This window comes from Equus przewalskii, chromosome 4 (genome assembly GCF_037783145.1).
Source record: "Equus przewalskii isolate Varuska chromosome 4, EquPr2, whole genome shotgun sequence".
Classification (NCBI taxonomy): domain Eukaryota; kingdom Metazoa; phylum Chordata; class Mammalia; order Perissodactyla; family Equidae; genus Equus; species Equus przewalskii.
Genome location: NC_091834.1, coordinates 66,679,851 through 66,699,776, shown reverse-complemented (window position 1 = coordinate 66,699,776; position 19,926 = coordinate 66,679,851). Strand labels below are relative to the sequence as shown.

General features: G+C 40.0%; 1 protein-coding gene across 23 annotated transcripts in view; it reads left to right on the top strand.

Moving 5' to 3' along the window:
* Nucleotides 1–19,926, top strand: part of ELMO1 (engulfment and cell motility 1) — a 523,658-nt gene that overhangs the window by 250,989 nt on the left and 252,743 nt on the right. For all 23 annotated transcript variants that reach the window (XM_008536086.2, XM_070616266.1, XM_070616275.1 and 20 more), the window contains one exon: nt 5,206–5,310. In XM_008536086.2, the coding sequence (XP_008534308.1) occupies nt 5,206–5,310 (105 nt within the window). The remainder of the gene's footprint in view (nt 1–5,205; nt 5,311–19,926) is intronic.

The following is a 19,926-nucleotide window of genomic DNA, read 5'->3' as shown; positions in this document are numbered from 1 at the left end:
TATGTATGTGAAGCAGCCAGGTGAGAGAGTGGTGGGGCCAGTGTCAACTCGGAGAATGCATGTCCTACCTAGAGCAGGCATTTTAATAAAAGTCATTGCTGAACCGAATATTCGGTACAGGGATTCAAGGTTCCAACACCATGAGCTGGTGGGTATAGTTCCCTAACACACTCCTGCTTTGGGTTACTGTAGCTTAGAGCAGCAGTTCTCAAATTATGGCTGAGAGACCGTCTGTAGCACCTTGGAACTTGTATGAATGCAGATTCTCAGGTGCCACCCCAGACGTACTGAATCAGAAACTCTGGGGCTGGGGCCCGGCATTCTGTTTGAACAGACCCTCTAGAAGATTCTGGTCATGCTCAGATTCAGGACCCACTGATTTGGGAAAGCATTCTCAACCTTGGCTGGACACTGGAATCACCTAGAGAGCTTTAAAAATCCAGTTGCTTTGTTCCCAACCACAGCATTTCTCCTTTAACTGATTTGGGGTACAACCTTGACATCCGGATTTTTCAAAGCTCCGCAGGGGATTTTCAGGTGCATCCAAGGTTGGTAACTGCTGTTATAGTGAACCTGTTGAAACGCCTACATACTCCTTTCTCCTGGGTGGGGAGGTAAGGAGTGGGAGGCGTGTGTGGTTTGACCGAGCCCCCAAGTGATATGCTGCAACCATCAAACCCTGCCTCGCTTTGGAGATTGTGACCTTAAACTGCCAGCCTCAAGAAACATCCTTGATAGGGCTTTTTGTGGACTGAATGAATATTCATTCAAGGTGATTTGTTTTAGAGGTTGCTTTTAATGCTATATTTGTTCAGCAAATGTAGGCACTCATATAGCACAAATATTAACTCCTAAATCCTCAAAGGCTTTCCCCACGATATGCCATCTGGCAGGCATTACTGTAATCATCTCTTTATTATCCACACTAATGAAGGACTAGCATGGCATTGATAATTGAAAAACACAGATCATTTAAAAATCATTCAGGCTAGTGCCTACCCTGCTTCCCCAACCAGGAAGCATTCAAGAGTAGAAAATATTGACTGATTACAGTTTCCTTCCTTTTCTGTGGAGGTCCTAATGCATATTATTTTAGTCAGAAATCTGAGCAATAGGAGAAGTGATAGGCTTTTAAATTATAATTTCTTTTCCTGAATAAAGGAATCTGTTTTCTCCGTGAGAGGCCGAAGTACAAAGCAGGTAAACAGCAAATATCTTTAAAAGGCGTTTGCATCTTGGAACAAGTGGGTTCAAAGCTTGGTGTGGTAGAAGCTGCATGGGTTTCGAGGAATCAGTGGATCTGGATTCTAGATCTTATTCTGATATTTCCTGTGTATTTGAGATGAGCCAGCCATTCCAACCACCAGGGGGTCTCAAAGTGTGATCCCAACCCACAGCATCTACATGACCTGAGAATTTGTTAGAAATACAGATTCTCTGCTCCACTCCAACCGTCCTGAATCAGAGACTCTGGGAGTGAGGCCAGCACTAACTGATGCTTTAGGAGATTCAGATGCCTACTCAAGTGAGCACCACTGTTCTCCACCAGGGGCTCAGTTTTCTCATCTATAAAAGAAGGCGACCAGCCAAGATTATATTTGAGGTCCACTTCAGCTCTCCCGTGGCCTTAGAGTATGGGCCTGTAACTGGAAAGAGTCACTGTCTTAGACTCTGAACCTTCCCTTGAATGTGTGATTGAAATAATTCAGCTAAGAATCTGGCTTGCGGATAAGAGAAGAGAAACAGGTCTCCAGGAATTCAGTACCCAAACCCCACATCGGGTGCTCCCTTTAAGATAAATCGTGCTGTCTTCAACTGGTTGGTACCATCTTCCCCAAATGGAAAACCCTGGCACTTTGGAAAGGGAGGCAACCATTCCCCCTTTCTCTAGGGGCTGAGAGCTGTCTGATGTGATTTACGGAGCAGCACTTCTACAGGAACTAACAAATGGCGTTTCAGAAGGATGTACAGAGGTACACAGGCTTTGCAGTAAAACAAGGCAAAATTTCAAGCCATTTATCAAAGCTCTTGCAGCTTCCATTTCAAGACAGGTGGGAAAAAATAACGTGGAACAAGAAAAGAAAATAAATCTGTATCCAGAGCGTCTCATAAATAAGAAAGGAGTGGGGGAACTGTTGGCCTTGCTGGGTTCTCCGAGTATTTTTGTCACTGTATAGAAAGCTTTCCAATGTGTTAGCATATAATTCTTATACTTTTTTTGCTATCCACATCTGTGGTTGTAAAATTATTTCACTGGCTATTAAAACCAAAAGAGAAAAAAAACAACAATCATTTCAAGGAGAAAGAGGATGGGAAAATGATACCTGGAGTTAAAAAAAAAGAGAAACAACAACAAAAAAATAAGAACATAGTTCACCCATAACTACGAAATAGTTTTTTTCATGTAAAATGTAATGATGCTTCATAATTTAGGGCAAGTCATTAAAAATCAAAGGCAATTTTCTAATTGGCTTTTGTTTAGTAAGAGAACATTTGTTGGAGACAATCAGACATGGTTTATTGAACATGAGAGAGAACTTGGTCTGTTATCTCTGTGAGGGATGGAGAAATTATAGCTTTTATTAAAAAGGATGGATCGCAGCCCACTTTGCCTGAGTGCATAATGTTGATTGAGGAGAACAGTTGAGGACCTGCGTCGGACATCTTTGTGAAATTCCCAGCATGTCAGGTTGATCAAAAACTTGATGTTAAAATCTTGGTTAAAAGCCTGTATTCTGAGTTCAAACTCTGGCTCTGCCACGTACTGACTCTGATTCTTTGGGCAAGCTACACAGATGCTCAGTGCCTCAGTTTCTTTTTCTGTCAAAGGAGGATAATAATAGAAGTGGGAGTTTTATGAAGATTAAGAGTTAGCTTATGTAATGTGTCTTACACAATGCCTGGCACACAGTAGGCATTTTATTGGGGCTATTTGCCAAATAGCTATGTGGTTCTTTAAAAGAATCCTAAAAATAAATCATATTTTTTCTTAACTGTAAGACCTTTTGAAAACAGCAGTGCCCTATTTGGTACGGCCAGGGTGTGCTAAAGGAGGGGTGTGATTAATAGAAGGAAGCTTTGAAGGGATCCTGGGAACACAATCCAAACAAGACTGATGACTCTTGAGACAGGGGGACCTTCTCCCTGGTCAGCTTCACTAACACAGAGCTTTGGGGGCTGTTTGAACTAGATTCAGAGAAGCTAACTTTTGTCATTTGATTTCCTTTTTCTGTATTTATTTTCGGAATAGACTCATAGACCAGCGCTAGAAATAGGTCTTCAATAGATGTCATGTTTTTCTCTCTTACAGTTGGCACACTCTCCTTTGTTGGCTGGACCATGCTTCCTGGCAGCTAATATTGATTAACCTACATTTTTCTCAGATAAACTTTTCTCAAGCTATGGGAGGTCTAAATACTAACAGTATCAAAATAAATGCATTCAACGTATAAACTGGTGGTAAGGAAGAAAGTAGGAACAAAGGCATGCTGAGACATATTGTCCAAACAAGCATGCCCTGCTCTGGAAGTCCAAGTTGCAAGGCCCTGGGCAGGCTTCTTATTTCATCCTATTTCATTGTTATTAGATGAGATAATACATGTAAAATGCAAACTAGTGCTAGCCCCTAGAAAGTACTCAGCAAATATTGACTTTTTTAATGTTACTTGTATTCATGAAAATCTAATTTGTCAATGTCAAAATAATAAATTTATGCATTAAGAGGGAAATTCCATTATTCTCTTCTAAAGAACTAAAAATATCATCAAAATATTTAATTGCAAGTTACGTTTTAGAGTAAATCTGGGATCATTTATTTCCAGCATTTTGATTTTATCCCCTATGATTGAATATAAGCCTGACCCTCTTACTCCAGTGAGTATCAGATTCAGGCTGAACCCCACTGCGGTCCTTGTGCCCAGTGATTTTCATTTTTGTTACAATTGTACTTATTTTATGAGAAGTATCTTTCTTATAAGTGGTAGTTCTATGGTGTTTTAAAAACTTTGCAACATCTTAATAAGTGAATCAGGATAAAATGCTAAAATCAGATATTGAAGTCACTGCACTGAGCCAGCTTGCTATAGAGACATGGACAGGCTGCTCTTGAAACTGTGGAACTGTGACCAGCAGGCAGCACCTCTGTCCTATAATTTTAGATGTTGTTTATCAGCTCATAAAACATTTTTCAAATCAGCGCAGATAAAGCAGCTTAGATGTACTCTGGAATAATGTAGAAAAGTGTGGGTTGTTTGAACCTTGAACAAGTAAGTGAATGAGAAGGCCTTCTTGTACTTAAATTAGAAAAAATTGCAGTTAACCAAAATTTCCCTGGCAAATCAGACATTCAAGCTTTTTATTAAGAAGTATTCAGGAACAAAACAAAAGTAATGTAGTTTCTTACAAATTACCTAGATTAGGAGGTACAGCAGTTTTCTTTAATATCTCTTTAACATTTCTTTTTCATCTCACTATCAAAAAAAATGACTTCCTTTAATCATTCACCGTTTAGATCTGAATTATCAGGACAGATCTTGGTGATCGTTTTTGACAGTTAATGGTGGAGAGTGGTTTGCTGCTCTGATTAAGAGTCTTGAGGTGTTTACTGAGTGATCTCGAGCACTTGGCGAGTTTGTTGGGCATATGTGTAAGTAGTATTTTGTCTTTGTGGTTCTCGGCACTGTGTGTGGTGACCACAAGGCCAGAACACTCTCCGAGAACAGGCAGATGTCAAGACTTCATGGCCATCTGAATTTTATCAACTGTCTGTGCTCACAGGCCTGCAGGCTGTGTAACTCCGGACAGTTCACAAAGTCCCTGGACAGGGCGGCCATACTTAACCTTCACATACGAAGATGAAGAAGTTAAGGTGCAGATAGATAAATGGCAGAGACGTGGCTTCATCCCAGGTCTTCCTCCCCAAATTCTATTGGTTCCATTACAGCACAATCACCAGAAATAGAATTTTTACATTATTTTCTTTTTTCCACAGTGTCACGTATCTTCAGCTGAGTTTCCTAACTTTGGGTATAAAAGCTGATTTTGCTGCCCCTGTAGAAAGTAGCCCCCACCGCCACCTCAGTAGGTTTATATGGAGATGGAAAGTGTTGTCTGACTTGATTATTGGAAACTTGCCTTGTGGTACTTTGGTCTTGCGGAGGGAAATCTGCTGAAGAATTAACCTGATACACTTTGTTCTAATCACAGAATCATGTCAACCCCGCCATGGACTTTACCCAGACCCCTCCTGGGATGTTAGCCCTGGACAATATGCTGTACTTTGCCAAGCACCACCAGGATGCCTACATCCGGGTAAGCACACAGCCCCTTTCTGCTATCGTAGATTTTCTACTGACTTTGAATTTCAAGCTTACAGACATGGAGGGATTACCTTTAGATGAGTGGCCCCAGATTTTCATCACTCAGTAAAGCAAAAATTAAAATTAAATTAAATCAATCAGGGGCACTGAAATAGAGATTTTTAACTTAATTTTTTTGCATGATGACATTTAAAAATACACAATAGATTCTGGAAAAATATTTTATATGGTCCAATATTGAATTATGACAAAAACTCTTAAACTTAAATAACAAGAAGAGAAACTAACTATCTACCCCAAAGCTGTACAATCTCAACGTTAATGGAAACCCCTTAGATTTATTCATCTTCTTGGAAAGAAGCCCAGAATTCTCTCTGGTACTGTTTCTGTTCAATCTGATGCTGGAGATCCAATAAGATAAACAAAAAACAAGAGAAGAATGGGAGAGATGAGGAGGGAAGAGAAATGCCTTCTCTCATTTCATAACAGACTAGTGAAACTCCAGCTACCTAGGGAGATTCCTTTGTAAGTGGGGCAGAAGGAAAATAAAAGATGTCACCTGCCAGTTGGGCAGTGCAGGTGTGGGAAGTACCAAGTGTGAATGAAACAGTGATACAGAAGGCCTGCCCTTCAGGGCCGCTCCACTGGAGGCCCTGAATTTCTGCTGACACCTGTCCTGTGTCCTCAGGGAGAGGAGCCCAGATTCAGGTGGAGTGAGGTATACCACTCCAAGACTGAGATGGAGGAGGATATGAATAAATGGGACAAAGGAATGGGCGAGTGGTTAGAATGATGGCTAGATATAAGTTTAGAAAATATTTCATGAATGAATTGCCTAATGCAGGAAGAGTGAGGCTGAAATTAGAATAATACACTGAAATTCTCTGTTGGATCCCTCTTGGCGGCACTGGCTTCCTGGAGACCAGGGTTCGAGACCTGGCACTGTCATTGTCTAGAGATGTAAATGTGGGCAATTCCTTTTGTCTGCGCTAGAGTTTCTTCTCTAAACAGTGGAACAGCGTTCCCCAGGGGGCGTTGAGAAATGTGTGACATGTCTTTTTGGTAGTCAGCATGCCCAGTGCGGTGCTACTGGCCAAAACCTGTAATGCATGGGACAGTCTGCACAGTGAAAAAGTCTCCTACCCAGTAGTGGCCCCCTTGAAGAAAGTCATACCAGGTCTCTGAGTTCCCTATGGCACTGTGTTTTTAACTTTATGTGTTTGTCTGTATATGCAATTTAATGAGCTTTGACTTAAACTGAAATATTCTTTGTAATTTGATTATATAAAGTCTTTCATGCATTTCTCCAAGGGGTTTGGGATCAGGTGCTTGATAAGAAATAGTTTTCCATCAGAAAATTGTTCTTTCTTGAAAGTTCCATTTGGCTTACATGTGTATATATTTATTGCACAGATTTTTTTCTAGGAATGTAATCTGCTCTCCCAGTAAGTAAATTAATATTCCTGAGATACCACGTAGGATAGCCTTGGAGAGTTGAGTGTGAAAATAAGAAGCCAAGTAGAAATTGAATTTAGCATTAACTGATTAATGTTTGTGGATGAGTGTTTCTAAAATTAGAGCTTACTGATGCTGAATGTATTGTTAATTGCATGAGAAGCATATGTCTCATGAAAAATAGTTTAACGTTTTAAGCCCATTTTCCTCAATGTGCTCTCTAAACTGTTATAAGTGAAATTAATACCATGGCAACCTGATAGAACTTTATCTGTGATAAGGACTTAAAAGAGAAAACTATTCGTAAAGAAAAATGTGGTTCTTTTTGTCCATATGCGCTTTTCTTTATTAGTTAGACATTCCTATAACTAAGATATCTGTTATTTTCTCAAAACTGTCCCTTTCTTGGTGTTTTCTGTGTCCCATCTGACTTTGGATCTGACTGGATTTGGAAAGCTAAAGCTATTTACACGAACGGAAGGAGTTACGGGGTCATGTACGAAGTCTGAGGCATTCTGCAGGAAGTTTTGTGGTGATGATGAAAACAGATATCCCAGGGATGGTGAAGTAGTGAGACAGAGAGTCGAAACACTCATCCCACACAGTTAATGAAATTTTCATCTCTGAGTTGAGTGGTCTCTTCTGAAGCATAAAGATGGGTTCTTTTTTTAAGTTTACATTTTGATAAAATTTGCTCTTTTTTTTTTGACCAGGTAAATCTCCTGGTCGAATGCGGTTATTCATTTATTATTTATATCTTTCATTAATAAATACTTATTCTGTACCTGAATAGCCTCGCCATCCACTTTACCAGTCACATTTATGGTTGAGATTTTTCAAAGGAATTGTAACACACACACACACACACACACACACACACACACACACAGATATTCCCTCTTCACCCTTGACATCCCTCATCCCCCAGCTATACCTCAAACACTGCGTGTTCATATTTTTGCAAGTTGTCTCCTTGCCCTCTGTTCTAACTCACCTGCCACTCACTTTTCAACACCCTGCACCAAGACTTCCACCCGTCACTTTCCACAAGCTGGTCTCCTTCCAAATGCAGAGCACTCTCCTTTCCCTTCATCTCATTTGCCCTCCTGTTGACACTGGATACTGTTTCCCATTGACCGGTTCTCTCATTTTGCCTGCCAGCAGTGTGTCTGTCTTGGTTCTCTCCTTGGCCATTTCTCCTAGTCTCTCTCGTGGATTTCTCTCTCTCTGCCTGCCCATCAAATGAACATGATCCCCAAGACTCTGTCTGTGGACCTTTTTTCTTCCCAATCACTCAGGCTGTGCATGTTTACTAACTATCAAATGCCCAGCCCTGAGCTAGGTGATGGGGATTCTCCAAGGATCAAGTCACTCATGAGTCTTGTCATTAAAGAGTGTACTGTTCAGAGATGGAAAGGAGGGGTGAGGGAGGGTGTAAAGAAATAAATACCAGGTACTTTCCAAGCCAGCCAGCCCTGGTGATCTAGTGGTTAAGATTCATTGCTCTTACCGCCGGGCCTGGGTTTGTTTCCTGGTCAGGGAACCACACTGCCCATCTGCTGGTTGTCATTACTGTGGTGGCTGCGTGTTGCTGTGATGCTGAAACCTATGCCACCAGTATTTCAAATACCAGCAGGGTCACCTGTGGTGGACAGATTTCAGTGGAACTTCCAGACTAAGACAGAGTAGGAAGAAGGACCTGGCCACCCACTGCTGAAAAAAATGGGCCATGAAAACCCTATGAATAGCAGCAGAGCATTGTCTGATGTAGCACAGGGAGGTGAGAGGATAGAGCAAGAAGACCAGATAGGGTTCCTCTCTGCTGTGCACAGGGTCGCTAGGAGTCGGAATCCACTCGATGGCAATACAACAACAAACTTTCTGAGTCACTTGGAATGTGTTTTGACTGAGCAAGGGGGATACTAGGGACACAGAGGAGAGTTATCAATGTAGAGGTGGGATCAGGTCAGGAAAGCTTCCTGGAGGAAGTGGCATCTACATTAAGATCTCTTTCATAGTACAGAAAGGAAGGGGATGTGGAAGAGAACTCTAAGTAAAGGGAAACACACAGCAAAGGAAGAAAGGCATGTGTTTTTTCAGGGAACCAAAAATAGTATAGTATGGCTGAAACAGGGAGTGGAGAATATGATCACGGCTTGAGAGGCAAATGTGGGCCAGCTCATGAGGAACCTTTTAGGCTGCATTAAGCTGTTTGGACTTTGACCTAAAGGCAGTGAAGAATTTCTGAAACTGTTTTAAGTAAAGATGATGAGAGTTAATTTTAGAAAAATCACTCTCCTGCCAGAAAACAAATGTGAGAAATCAAGACTAGCAGCAAAAATAAAATTTGGGAAACTATAGAGGAATGATTGTAACCTGAATTAGGGTAGTGGCAGTGGCCCAGGGGAGAAGCAGTTTGAATGAGTTATTCTGGAGCTAAAATAACCTGGACTGTCTCAGAAGAAGAGGGAGATTACTGGCTTGAGCGAATGGACAGACGGTGGTGTCGTTAATGAAATAGTGCAGGTCTGTAAGGGGGCATTCATTTGGAGACATCCAGACCCTTATATGCATGTGGGACATGTGTCCAGGTGGACCTGTCTAGTAGGCAGTGACATATGGGAAGCAGAGCTCAAACCCATGTGGACACCACATTCTATATATTCTACATCTTTAAACTTTCTCGTTCCCTGCAATCTGTCCATCTGGATTGTTATATTATCTTACTGGCCTCCCTGCTAAGGTCTGGTACATTTGAACCCACCTTCCCTGCCCGCTGCTACAATGACCTTTCTAAACAGAGTTCAGAATGCTTTGGGGACCACTCCTGGACCTCAAGCCTACCTCTTGTGGTACCTGGCACATAGTGGATTTTAATAATTTCTTATTACTTAAGTAAAGAGTTTCTTTAGTTTTATTCAAATGGTCTCTTGCCAATGATCAATTCATTTTTTTTTTATCATCTGAGAATCATGGCCTTTAACAGTTATATAAAGGTATATTTTTGCAACATGAATTTGTTGACAGGCAGCCTGATTTCTCCTGTAATATTTGAATGAGCTCTCTGTGTCCTAATGAAAGCAGTGGATGAAATTGAATTAGCCCACAGTTGGACAGACACAGAACATGAGGAGGAATTGCAAATCTGAGCATCCCGCTGTGCCTGGAGTAAAATCTGAAGGCAAAGCATGATTTCCGACTTCTGGGTCTTATTTACTCTGGGCAGAATTGCCTGTACTTTTTCTGGAGATGCTTCACTCCCCAGCCCTCCCCACCAAGTCTCTCTCTGTGAGAGGCGGGGGGCAGTGCTTGGCTCACTCCCAGGATCCTGCTGTTATTATTTCACAGACAGGATAATAGTACAGAGCTGAGTGTGTTGTATGTTTTGATTTTGTTTTTATTTTTTTTCCCTCCCTGGAATGGCAGTTCTCAGTGTTGTGGAAAAACGAAACTTAGTGACTCCATTGGAAATAAAAACTTTGGACTTGCAACATATATTCTTGGTGTATTTAATTATTCACTGGGAGCTACTGAGAAACCCGAATGACTTGGTTTTCATTTAGTTCAACACTCATGCTGGCTATTGTGGGAACCGAGATTCAGTCACAAAGCAGGAGGTAATGACGAGGAAACCTAAGGCTCCCAAACACATGATGGCCAGGTCTGAGGTGGAAGTGGGATAATAAAAAGATGTTTAAGAAAAAAAATGCTACAACTGAAAGATAGTGGTTTCTGAATGGAGTTAATTCTTCATGGTAATATTTGTTTTTCCCTGTTTAATCAGAGAAAATGAGTACCTAGTGTGGGTTGGGTAACATATGAGACACGCACCATAGATTAGCTCAGTCTTCAAGAAGACTGTGAGATAAGCATTGTTATCACCATTTCATAGAGTCAGGAACTGGGACTCATAGAGGTGCTGAGAGCTCTGCTAGGTCAAACAGCCCGTAGACAAGTGGAATTTGAACTTACGTCTTTGGTCTCCAAATCTCAGGCTCTTTCCAGTCTGCAGCCTCCTGTCTCTGGGCTTGGAGTGCGATGGACACAACAGGTCTGTCCTTCTTGACGTGGAGGGAAAGGGGCAGAGTCAAAGAGGCGTGATCAGAAGGCATGGAAAATTGATGGGACCATCAAGCAAGTGTTTGTATTCAGTTATGATCTTCCTAAATCTAGCATGATCTGGAAGCTGTTCCTAAAAGTAATAGAGATGACATCTTCTCTTTCCATTTTGTTACAAACTTTATGTACAGTAGCACATTGTCTTCATTAGATTGGAAATCCTTTGAAAATGAAGGTTGTCTTTTTCCTGTATATCACCATATTACCAAATATTTGATTGACACTCAGATGATGTTATTTAAAGGAATAAATGAGCCTGGTGAAGATATCGCTGCAAGGCTTCCAGATTTCATATGTGGTCATTAGTTTCAGAATGAGAAGTGGCGTGAGGAAGTATTTCAGAAGATTAGCAGAGGTTCAGAACCTATTGTCAGTTGTCTGGCCCCCTCTTGACATGTCAGCCAGACAGAAGTGTGCTCTGCATTAATCCCAGACCTTCAAATAGTCAGATCACCTATTTAAATGTGCAGCAATGAGGTCAAAGGCATGCAAATGAGATGTTTCTGTTATTGCTTATATCTTTTTCAGAGGAAAAAAAATTCACACAGAAAACAAAAAGCAGTCCATTTTCTAAAAAGCATCTAACTAAAAGAAGAAAAATCCTTTTCAACATTCACATTTATTCACTCATTGACTCATTCAGGAAACAATATCAAACACGTACCATCTGCTGTCCTGGGGCCATGCGCAGTGGGCATGATGGTCAACAAGAAAGGCAGCATCTAGAAGTGCTTGGCTACCAGAAAATAGAACAGCAAGCAAAGGAAGAGAGTAGGGTTTTTGTTTGTTTTATCTTGTTTTCCTTTTTTTTTCCTCCTCTTGGAGTGTTTCTTATTTCCTTCTGGATTTTTAGTTATGACCTATCCTGGGTGCATCTATCAAGTCATAAAACTTTTACTTGACACTTCTTTGCAGTTTTCCATAGTATATTAGCAGATAAATATTTCACTGTTTCATAAATTATCAAACTGTTTATATCAGAATCACTAAGGACTCGCTTCCTTTTCCAGTGACCCAATTCTGAACAATGGCACCACTTCTTAGAGGAATGTTCTGGTGTAGAGTCAATATGGAGTAGAACACATCCGACCCCTCTTGTATGTTTTCTTTGCTGCGGTGCTATGTTAAAAATAAAGTGTTTTCTTAATGAGGCTGTTACCCAACTAACTACAGAATTTATAAAATCTCGGGGCTTCCAGTAACAAAATAAAGAGGATATTCTGGAAGCAACTTCTTCTTTGGGTACCCTACAATTCTTGCCTCAACATCCCTCATAATTTATGATCAACATTCATCCAGTTGGAATATCTTTGTACGGGATGACTGTGATAGAAGATAATGAATTATCTGAAAAGGAGAAAAACAGCCTTTAAAAATAAGATTAATTACAACGATTTCATGCAGTTGTGAGCCAGGGAACATGTATGTTTCTAATATTATACCAATATTTCAGAACAGAAATATTTATAATATGTCAAGTAAATGAGATTATGGGAAAAGATGGATATTTGTACCTAGGAATTGTTTTCTCAAGGTTCTTTTATGATAGCCATTTTTTAACAGATGAAACATTTAAAGTATGTTTACACTATTTCAAAAGCTTTAAATGGATTCTTCCTTCTCATGATGCATATATAGTAAACAATATTTTAATAAAATAGTTGGGAGAAATATTGGTTTAGACCCTAACTCACCAATGGGACATGGGAGGCCTGGTTCTTGAGGCAGTACTAAAAAGAAAATGCTGTGAGATGATGTGGTGTGAGAAAGGCTATCATCTTTTAAGCCTTTACTGTATTTTGAGTACTTAACACACGTTATTTGTAATCTTCCCTTCACTGATCCCAGACATGGGAAGATAAGCTAACCTTTGTACCCTCTTCTTCCAGTACCTAGATCTCTCTGTCCGTTGAGACCCACCTCAAAGCCATTTGGGGGAAACTCTTTTCAGCTTCTCTCTCCTGTGTCAGAGGGCATAAACATAATTATAATAGCAAACACAGAGCTTGCTATGAGATAACAACTATGCTAAACATTTTCATTAATTTCTCACAACACTTCTATATGGTCAGCACTATTGTATTTCCATTTTATAGATGAGGAAACTGACACACAGAGAGATTAAGTGACTTGCCCAAGGTCACACAGCTAAGGAAGTACCGAGATGAATTTAAGCCCAAGCAGTCTGCTTCCAGTGTTCATAGCCTGTGCCTTTTAGGGATTTGTGGATTCATATAGGGGTTGCAGCCACAGTTCAAATGAGTCTTATGGATGTGTTTTGCTCAGCTGGCACAGTGTATTTATAGAGAAGAGAAATTGAATTGCCTGTAGGCAGGGTATACACTGCCCCCCCAAATACCCACGGGCCCCAGAACTCCCTGTTATATTCCGTCTGGCTGCTTCTTGCATCTAGTTATCTGCCGAGTACTTGATGGACTTGACTTAGTGGCCACTGACACTGGTGGTCTGCAGTGACCTCTGTGAAGTTCTGGTGCAGTGTCAGCACACAGTAGGTCCTTGAACCACTTCACTTGCCCTTCCTCTTTCTCAGTCCATAAAGTTTCACTTGATTAATGTTCCATCTCCTGGGGGCTTCAGATTTATGTGCTCAGTGTTTCTTGTCCTTCCATCCTTGTTGTCAACTCCTGGAGAGCAGGTGCTTCATCTGGTATTCGGTATTTATTCTTTTGCTGAGAAGAAAGGACTTTAATTTCAACCTCCCGAGAGTAGGGAAAAGGAACAGGCATGCTTCTCAAATTCTCTGCTTGTAAATTTTAAAGAAGAAAAGTCACCAGATCTCATTGTTAAGACCCTGGACCAGTATGCTGGGGCCTCACAGCACGGTCAGCCCTCTGTATTATATGTCAGACCATGCACTAGACCCCTTGCTGCCCATCAGCCTGCATTTCAAGGGACCGGAACCAGGCATCCTATATACACTAAGGCAGGGTGCTGATGGAGGCAATGCTGAGTCTTTAAAATAAATTAGGGAACTTTTAACATTTCAAGGGGGAAATTGGCAGTTTCCCAAGCAACATAATTACAGGACAGCATGTAATGTGTAATTAAACTTAACTATGAAGCAAATGATTGGAGTAAAGCTTGGTGGCACATCATTTTTTCGTTCCTATGGTTCTGACAGATCCTCCCCTCCCCTTGTCCCTGAAACGGCCTCAGCAGCAATTGCTCCTAATTTTTTTTAATGAAATTACATGTTTCCAGTTAAACACACAGTTTCATGTAAAGGAACCATTTTTATTTGAGTGACGTTTTCCTTCTAGGGGATCTGGAGCACAGATTCAATTTAGAATAACAAGGACCCCAAGGCACAGCGTTTCTGGGACTTTAAAATGACTCTTTGTCTAATAATTCATTTAAATACTTTATTCCTTGCTTTTATTTTTATCCTTTCTTTGACCAAGGTCCACAGCTTGGAGGGTTGTTTTTATTTACAGTTTTTTCATGTCTCAAAAATAGCAGCATTAATTTTGTTGAATGTGAATAACCAAGCTGTTACTGCCAAAAAATCAGGACCCCTTGAGAGTGTGAATAAATGTGATTAGATTTACTAATTGCGCTGGAAGGCAGAATTTCTGACTTCCAAAGCCAATGATTTGAATGGAGTGCTTCAGGCCTCAGGATGAGATCATTGTTCAACACCGACCTGGTTTCATCTCAGAAGACTCATTGTCTGAGGGAGGGCGGGCAGGTTCCACATACATTAATGACTACTAGATATAGCAATGTGTACACTCTGCGTTCACACCACCCGAGTTCTCTGGGTACTGGATTCAGTATCTGAAACTCAAACAGGACTGAAACATGGCAGTTATCTGTTTCATGCTCCTTTGCTACCAGCCCAAGCTGGGTATAAAGTTCAGAATTTTTTACTTAGCTATATCTGAAGGTTTTTCCATTTTTGTTTTTTCTTTAAACTTTAAAACACAGTGGGACTTTAAAAAACAGTTATGGATTGCTTGAGAAAAAAATGAAACCAAACTATATAATGAACTATATTCAGTTGACACACTGTAAACCTAAGCCCATTGCGAAATGCAAGCTTAGAAGCTACAGACAGCCTCACGTGTGGATGACCCCCTCCCCAGAGTCGTCAGGAAGCACTTAGCCAACAGTTAGTGTCCTGGGGTATCTATCTTAGACCCAGTAGTATCTTCCCGTTCTTTTTCTAAACTTGTTCTCTCTCAGTCCACATTGTCCATTTTTATGTTTCACTATGCTGGTTCAATAAATATTTATTGAGTACCTGCTCTGTGACAAGCCACCTCCTTTCTGCTGTAATTGATCAAACTTCCACCTTTAATTGTGCATTTTGTACCTTCTCTGTGCAGAGCTCAGGAGCTGCTGTGCTGGGGAGTTGCTGTTGCTTCCCCTCTTTTTTTTTTTTTGAGGAAGATTAGCCCTGAGCTAACTACTGCCAGTCCTCCTCTTTTTGCTGAGGAAGCAGGGCCCTGAGCTAACATCCGTGCCCATCTTCCTCTATACATGGGACGCCTACCACAGCATGGCATGCCAAGCGGTGCCACGTCTGCATCCTGGATCCAAACCGGCGAACCCCGGGCCACTGAGAAGCAGAACGTGCGCACTTAACTACTGCGCCACACGGCCAGCCCCACTTCCCCTCTTTTTGTGCTAATTGCTCCACTGTGTTGTGGTGCAGAAGTTCCAGAAGCTGCGGCTCACTTCTGCCTGTTCCTTTAAGAGGGAAAGGTGTCTGGGAATCCTTTCTTCTGTGTGTCTAGAGTTGGAAGGTGTGATAGGCCTCATTGGATTTTTAATTATTTTAAGTAATAGAGTTTATTTTTTAGAACAGTTTTAGGTTTATAGAAAAATTCATGTTGGTGTGGTACTTTGTTACATTTGATGAACCAATATCCTACAACCTTATTATAAAGGCTTATTAGTTTCAGGAATTTTTTCATTGTCTTTGGAATTTTCTAGATAGACAATCATGTCATCTGTGTACAAACCATTTTATTTTCTCTTTCCTAATCAGTATACTTTTTTATGCCCTTTTCTTATGTTATTGCATTAGCTAGGACTTCAAGTAAGATGTTGGGTAGGACTAGTGAAAGACAACATCCTAGCCTTGATCCTGATCTTAGGAGGAAAGAGTCAAGTTTCTGACCATTAAATATGCTCTTAGCTGTAGATTTTTTCTGGATGTTCTGTATCAAGTTGGTTAAGTTCCCCTCAGTATTAGTTTTCTACGGCTGCCACAACAAAGCGCCATAGACTGGATGGCTCAAACAACAGACAGATATCCTTTCACAATTCCAGAGGCCAAAAGTCTGAGGTCAAGTTGTCAGCAGGGTTGGTTTCTTCTCAGATCTCTTTCCTCCATTTGTAGATGGCTGCCTTCTCCCTGTGTCTTCATGTGGTCTTCCTCCTGTCTATATAAGGACACCAGTCATATTGGTTTAGGACCCACCCTAAAGACCTCATCTTAACTTAGTTACCTCTTTAGAAACCCTATCTCCAGGGCCAGCCCTGGTGGCTTAGTGGTTAAGTTCAGCATGCTCTACTTTGGCAGCCTGGATTTGGTTCCCAGGTGCGGACCACTCTGTTAGCGACCATGCCGTGCTGGTGGCCCATAAACTAAAAAATAGAGGAAGATTGACATGGATGCTAGCTCAGGATGAATCTTCCTCAGCAAAAAACAAAAAACAAAAATCCCTCTATTTCCAAATACAATTACTTTCTGAGGCACTAGGGGTTAGGATTTCAGTATATAAATTTGGAGAGGATACAATGTAGCTCATAATACCCTTTGTTCCTAGTTTGCTGAGAGATTTTAGCATGAATGGATAGTGGATTTTGTCAAATGCTTTTTCTGTATACATTAATAATCATCATATGATTTTTATTCTTTTGTCTGTTGATGAGATGGGGATTACATTAATTGATTTTTGAATGTTGAACCAACCCTGCACATCTGGAATAAATCCCGCTTGGTTGTGGTGTATAATTTTTTTAAAACAATGTAGGATTCTATTTGATAATATATATATATTTTTTAAAGATTGGCACCTGAGCTAACAGCTGTTGCCACTCTTCTTTTTTTTTTTTTTTTCTGCTTTTTAATCCCCAAATCCCCCCAGAACATAGCTGTGTATTTTTAGTTGTAGGTCCTTCTAGTTGTGGCACATGGGACTCCGCCTCAACATGGCCTGACGAGTGGTGCCATGTCCGTGCCCAGGTTCCGAACCAGCAGAACTCTGGGCCACAGGAAACTGAGTGCATGAACTTAACCACTCGGCCACGGGGCTGGCTCCTCTATTTGATGATATTTTTTGAGAATTTTGCCTCTATGTTCATGAGAGCTGTTGGTCTGTAGTTTTCCTTTCTTGTAATGTCTTTGATTTTGGTATTAAGGTAATGCTGCCCTTATAGGATGAATTAGAAAGTATTCCTCTGCTTCTATTTTCTGGAACAGGTTGTAGAGAATTGATATGATTTCTTCCTTAAATGTTTGGTAGAATTCACCAATGAAACCATCTGGACCATCTGAATGCTTTTGGTTTTAGAAGTTTACTAATTATTGATTCAATTCCTTTACTAGATATAGTCCTATTTAGATGATCTGTTTTCCCTTGTGTGATTTTTGGTAGATTGTGTCTTTCTAGGAATTGGTCTGTTTCATCTAAGTTTCAAATTTGTGAGCATCGAGTTGTTTATAATATTTCTTTACTACTTCTTACTATCCATGGGGTCTGTAGTGATGGCTCCTCTTTCATTTTCGATGCTGGTAATTTATCTTTTCTCTTTTTCTCTTGGTTAGCCGTGGTAGAAGTTATCATTTTTATCGATCTTTTCAAAGAACCAACTTATGGCTTCATTGTTTTATCTCTATTCTTTTCCAGTTTTCAATTTAGTTGATTTCTGCTCTAATAGTAATTAGCTCTTTTCTTCTGCTTTCTTTGTATTTAATTTATTCTTTTTCTAGCTTCCTAAAGTGGAAGCTTAGATCATTGATTTTACATCTTTCTTCTTTTCTAATATATCCATTGAGTGCTACAGTTTTCCCTCCAAGCACTGCTTTCACTGCATCTCACAAATTTTGAAAAGCTATATTTTAATTTTCATTTAGTTCAAAATATTTTCCAATTTTTCTTGAGACTTCTTATTTGAACCATGTGTTATTTAGATGTGTGCTGTCTGATCTCTAGATATTTTGGGATTTTTCAGCTGTATTTTGGTTACTGATTTCTAGTTTAATTCTGCTGTGGTCTGAAAGCACACTTTGTGTTATTTTTATTCTTTTAAATCTATTGAGATGTGTCTTATGGCCCAGAATATGGTCTATCTTGTGGAAGTCCCATGTGAGCCTGAGAAGACTCTATATTCTGCTGTTGCTGAATGAAGTATTCTATGCCTGTCAATTTAGATCCAGTTGATTGATGGTACCGTTCAATTCAACTATATACTTACTGATTATCTGCCTGCTGGATCTATCAATTACCAAAATACAGATGTTCAAGTCTCCAACTACAATAGTGGATTTGTCTATTTCTCCTTGCAGTTTTATCAATTTTTGCCCCACATAATTTGATGCTTTGTTGTTAGTCCATGCATTTAAGGATTATTATATCTCCTTGCATAATTGACCTCTTTATCATTATCTGATGCCTCTCTTTATCCCTGATAATTTTCTTTGCTCTGAAGTCTGCTCTGAAAGTCTTAAACTACTCCAGTTTTCTTTTGATTAGTGTTATCAAGATATATCTTGCTTTATCCTTCTACTTCTAGACTGTATGCATCTTTATATTTAGAGTGGATTTCTTGTATACAACATAAACTTGGGTCTTGATTTTTTATCCACTCTGACAGACTCTGTTCTTTAATTGAGGTATTTAGATCATTCACATTTAAAGTGATTGTTGACATAGTTGGATTAGTATCTACCATATTTGTTTCTGTTTTCTATTTGTTGCCTTTTTCTGTGTGTGTCTTTCTTTTCATTCATTCATTTCTTTCTTCCATCTTTCCTTCTTTCTTCCACTTTATTTCTATCTTCTCTGATTTTAATTGAGTGTTTTATGCCTCCATTTTTCTCTTCTCTTAGTGTATCGATTATACTTATTTTAAAAGTTTTTAGTTGCTGCCCTGGAGTGTGCAATATACATTTACAACTAAACTAAGTCCACTTTCAAATAACACAAAACCGCTTCACGAGTAGTGCAGGTACCTCATAACAGAGCATCCTCAATTTCTCCCTCCTGTTCCTTATTATGTTGCTGTCATTTAATTCACTTATCCATAAACTATAATCACCCAATACGTTGTTGCTGTTATTATTTCAAACAAACTGTTATCTGTTAGATTAAGTAAGAATAGGTAGAATAAAATCTCTTTGTCCACCTTACCCCCTCTGTTTTTCTCCAAATATACTGCTTGTTTATACACTTTAGATTTTCCTTTTTGTTTATTGCCTATTTGCCTACATTAGTATGTAAGCTCCCTGAGGGCAGGGACTGTGTTGTGTCTCTGCTGTGCCCCAGTTCCCAAAGCAGTGGCAGGTACACAGAGGCACTCAGCACATATCTGTTAAGTGAGTGCCTAAATCAACTGAGTTCTGGTGTTCTGCCTTTTGGCTGGATTGTCATACACCCTAGGGAAAGAAGCCATGGAAATAGGTTTCCATCTGGAACATGTTATAACCTCCCTGGCTGCAACTGTCCTTCTGACCTTTGTGCATCCTGGAATGGAGACTAAATTAGCAGCTCTATTGGTGTGCCTCCAAATACCGGCCCCCCCCAGATATGCTTATGCTTATATTTGGGTGAATCACTGCTGACTTTTGTTTATAAGTTGAATTCATGTGACCAGAGTCCAGCCAGTATTAGCAACCTGCCTACCAAATCAGAAGACATTTTGTATTGGTTTAATAAAGTTTAGATGGTAATGTTCCCAAGTGTCCCATTGTATTAAATAAAAATATCTTTTCCCTTAGGAACTGTGCAATACACCTGGTACACCCAGGAGTGTTTGACATTGTCAGGTAATTTTATTTTTA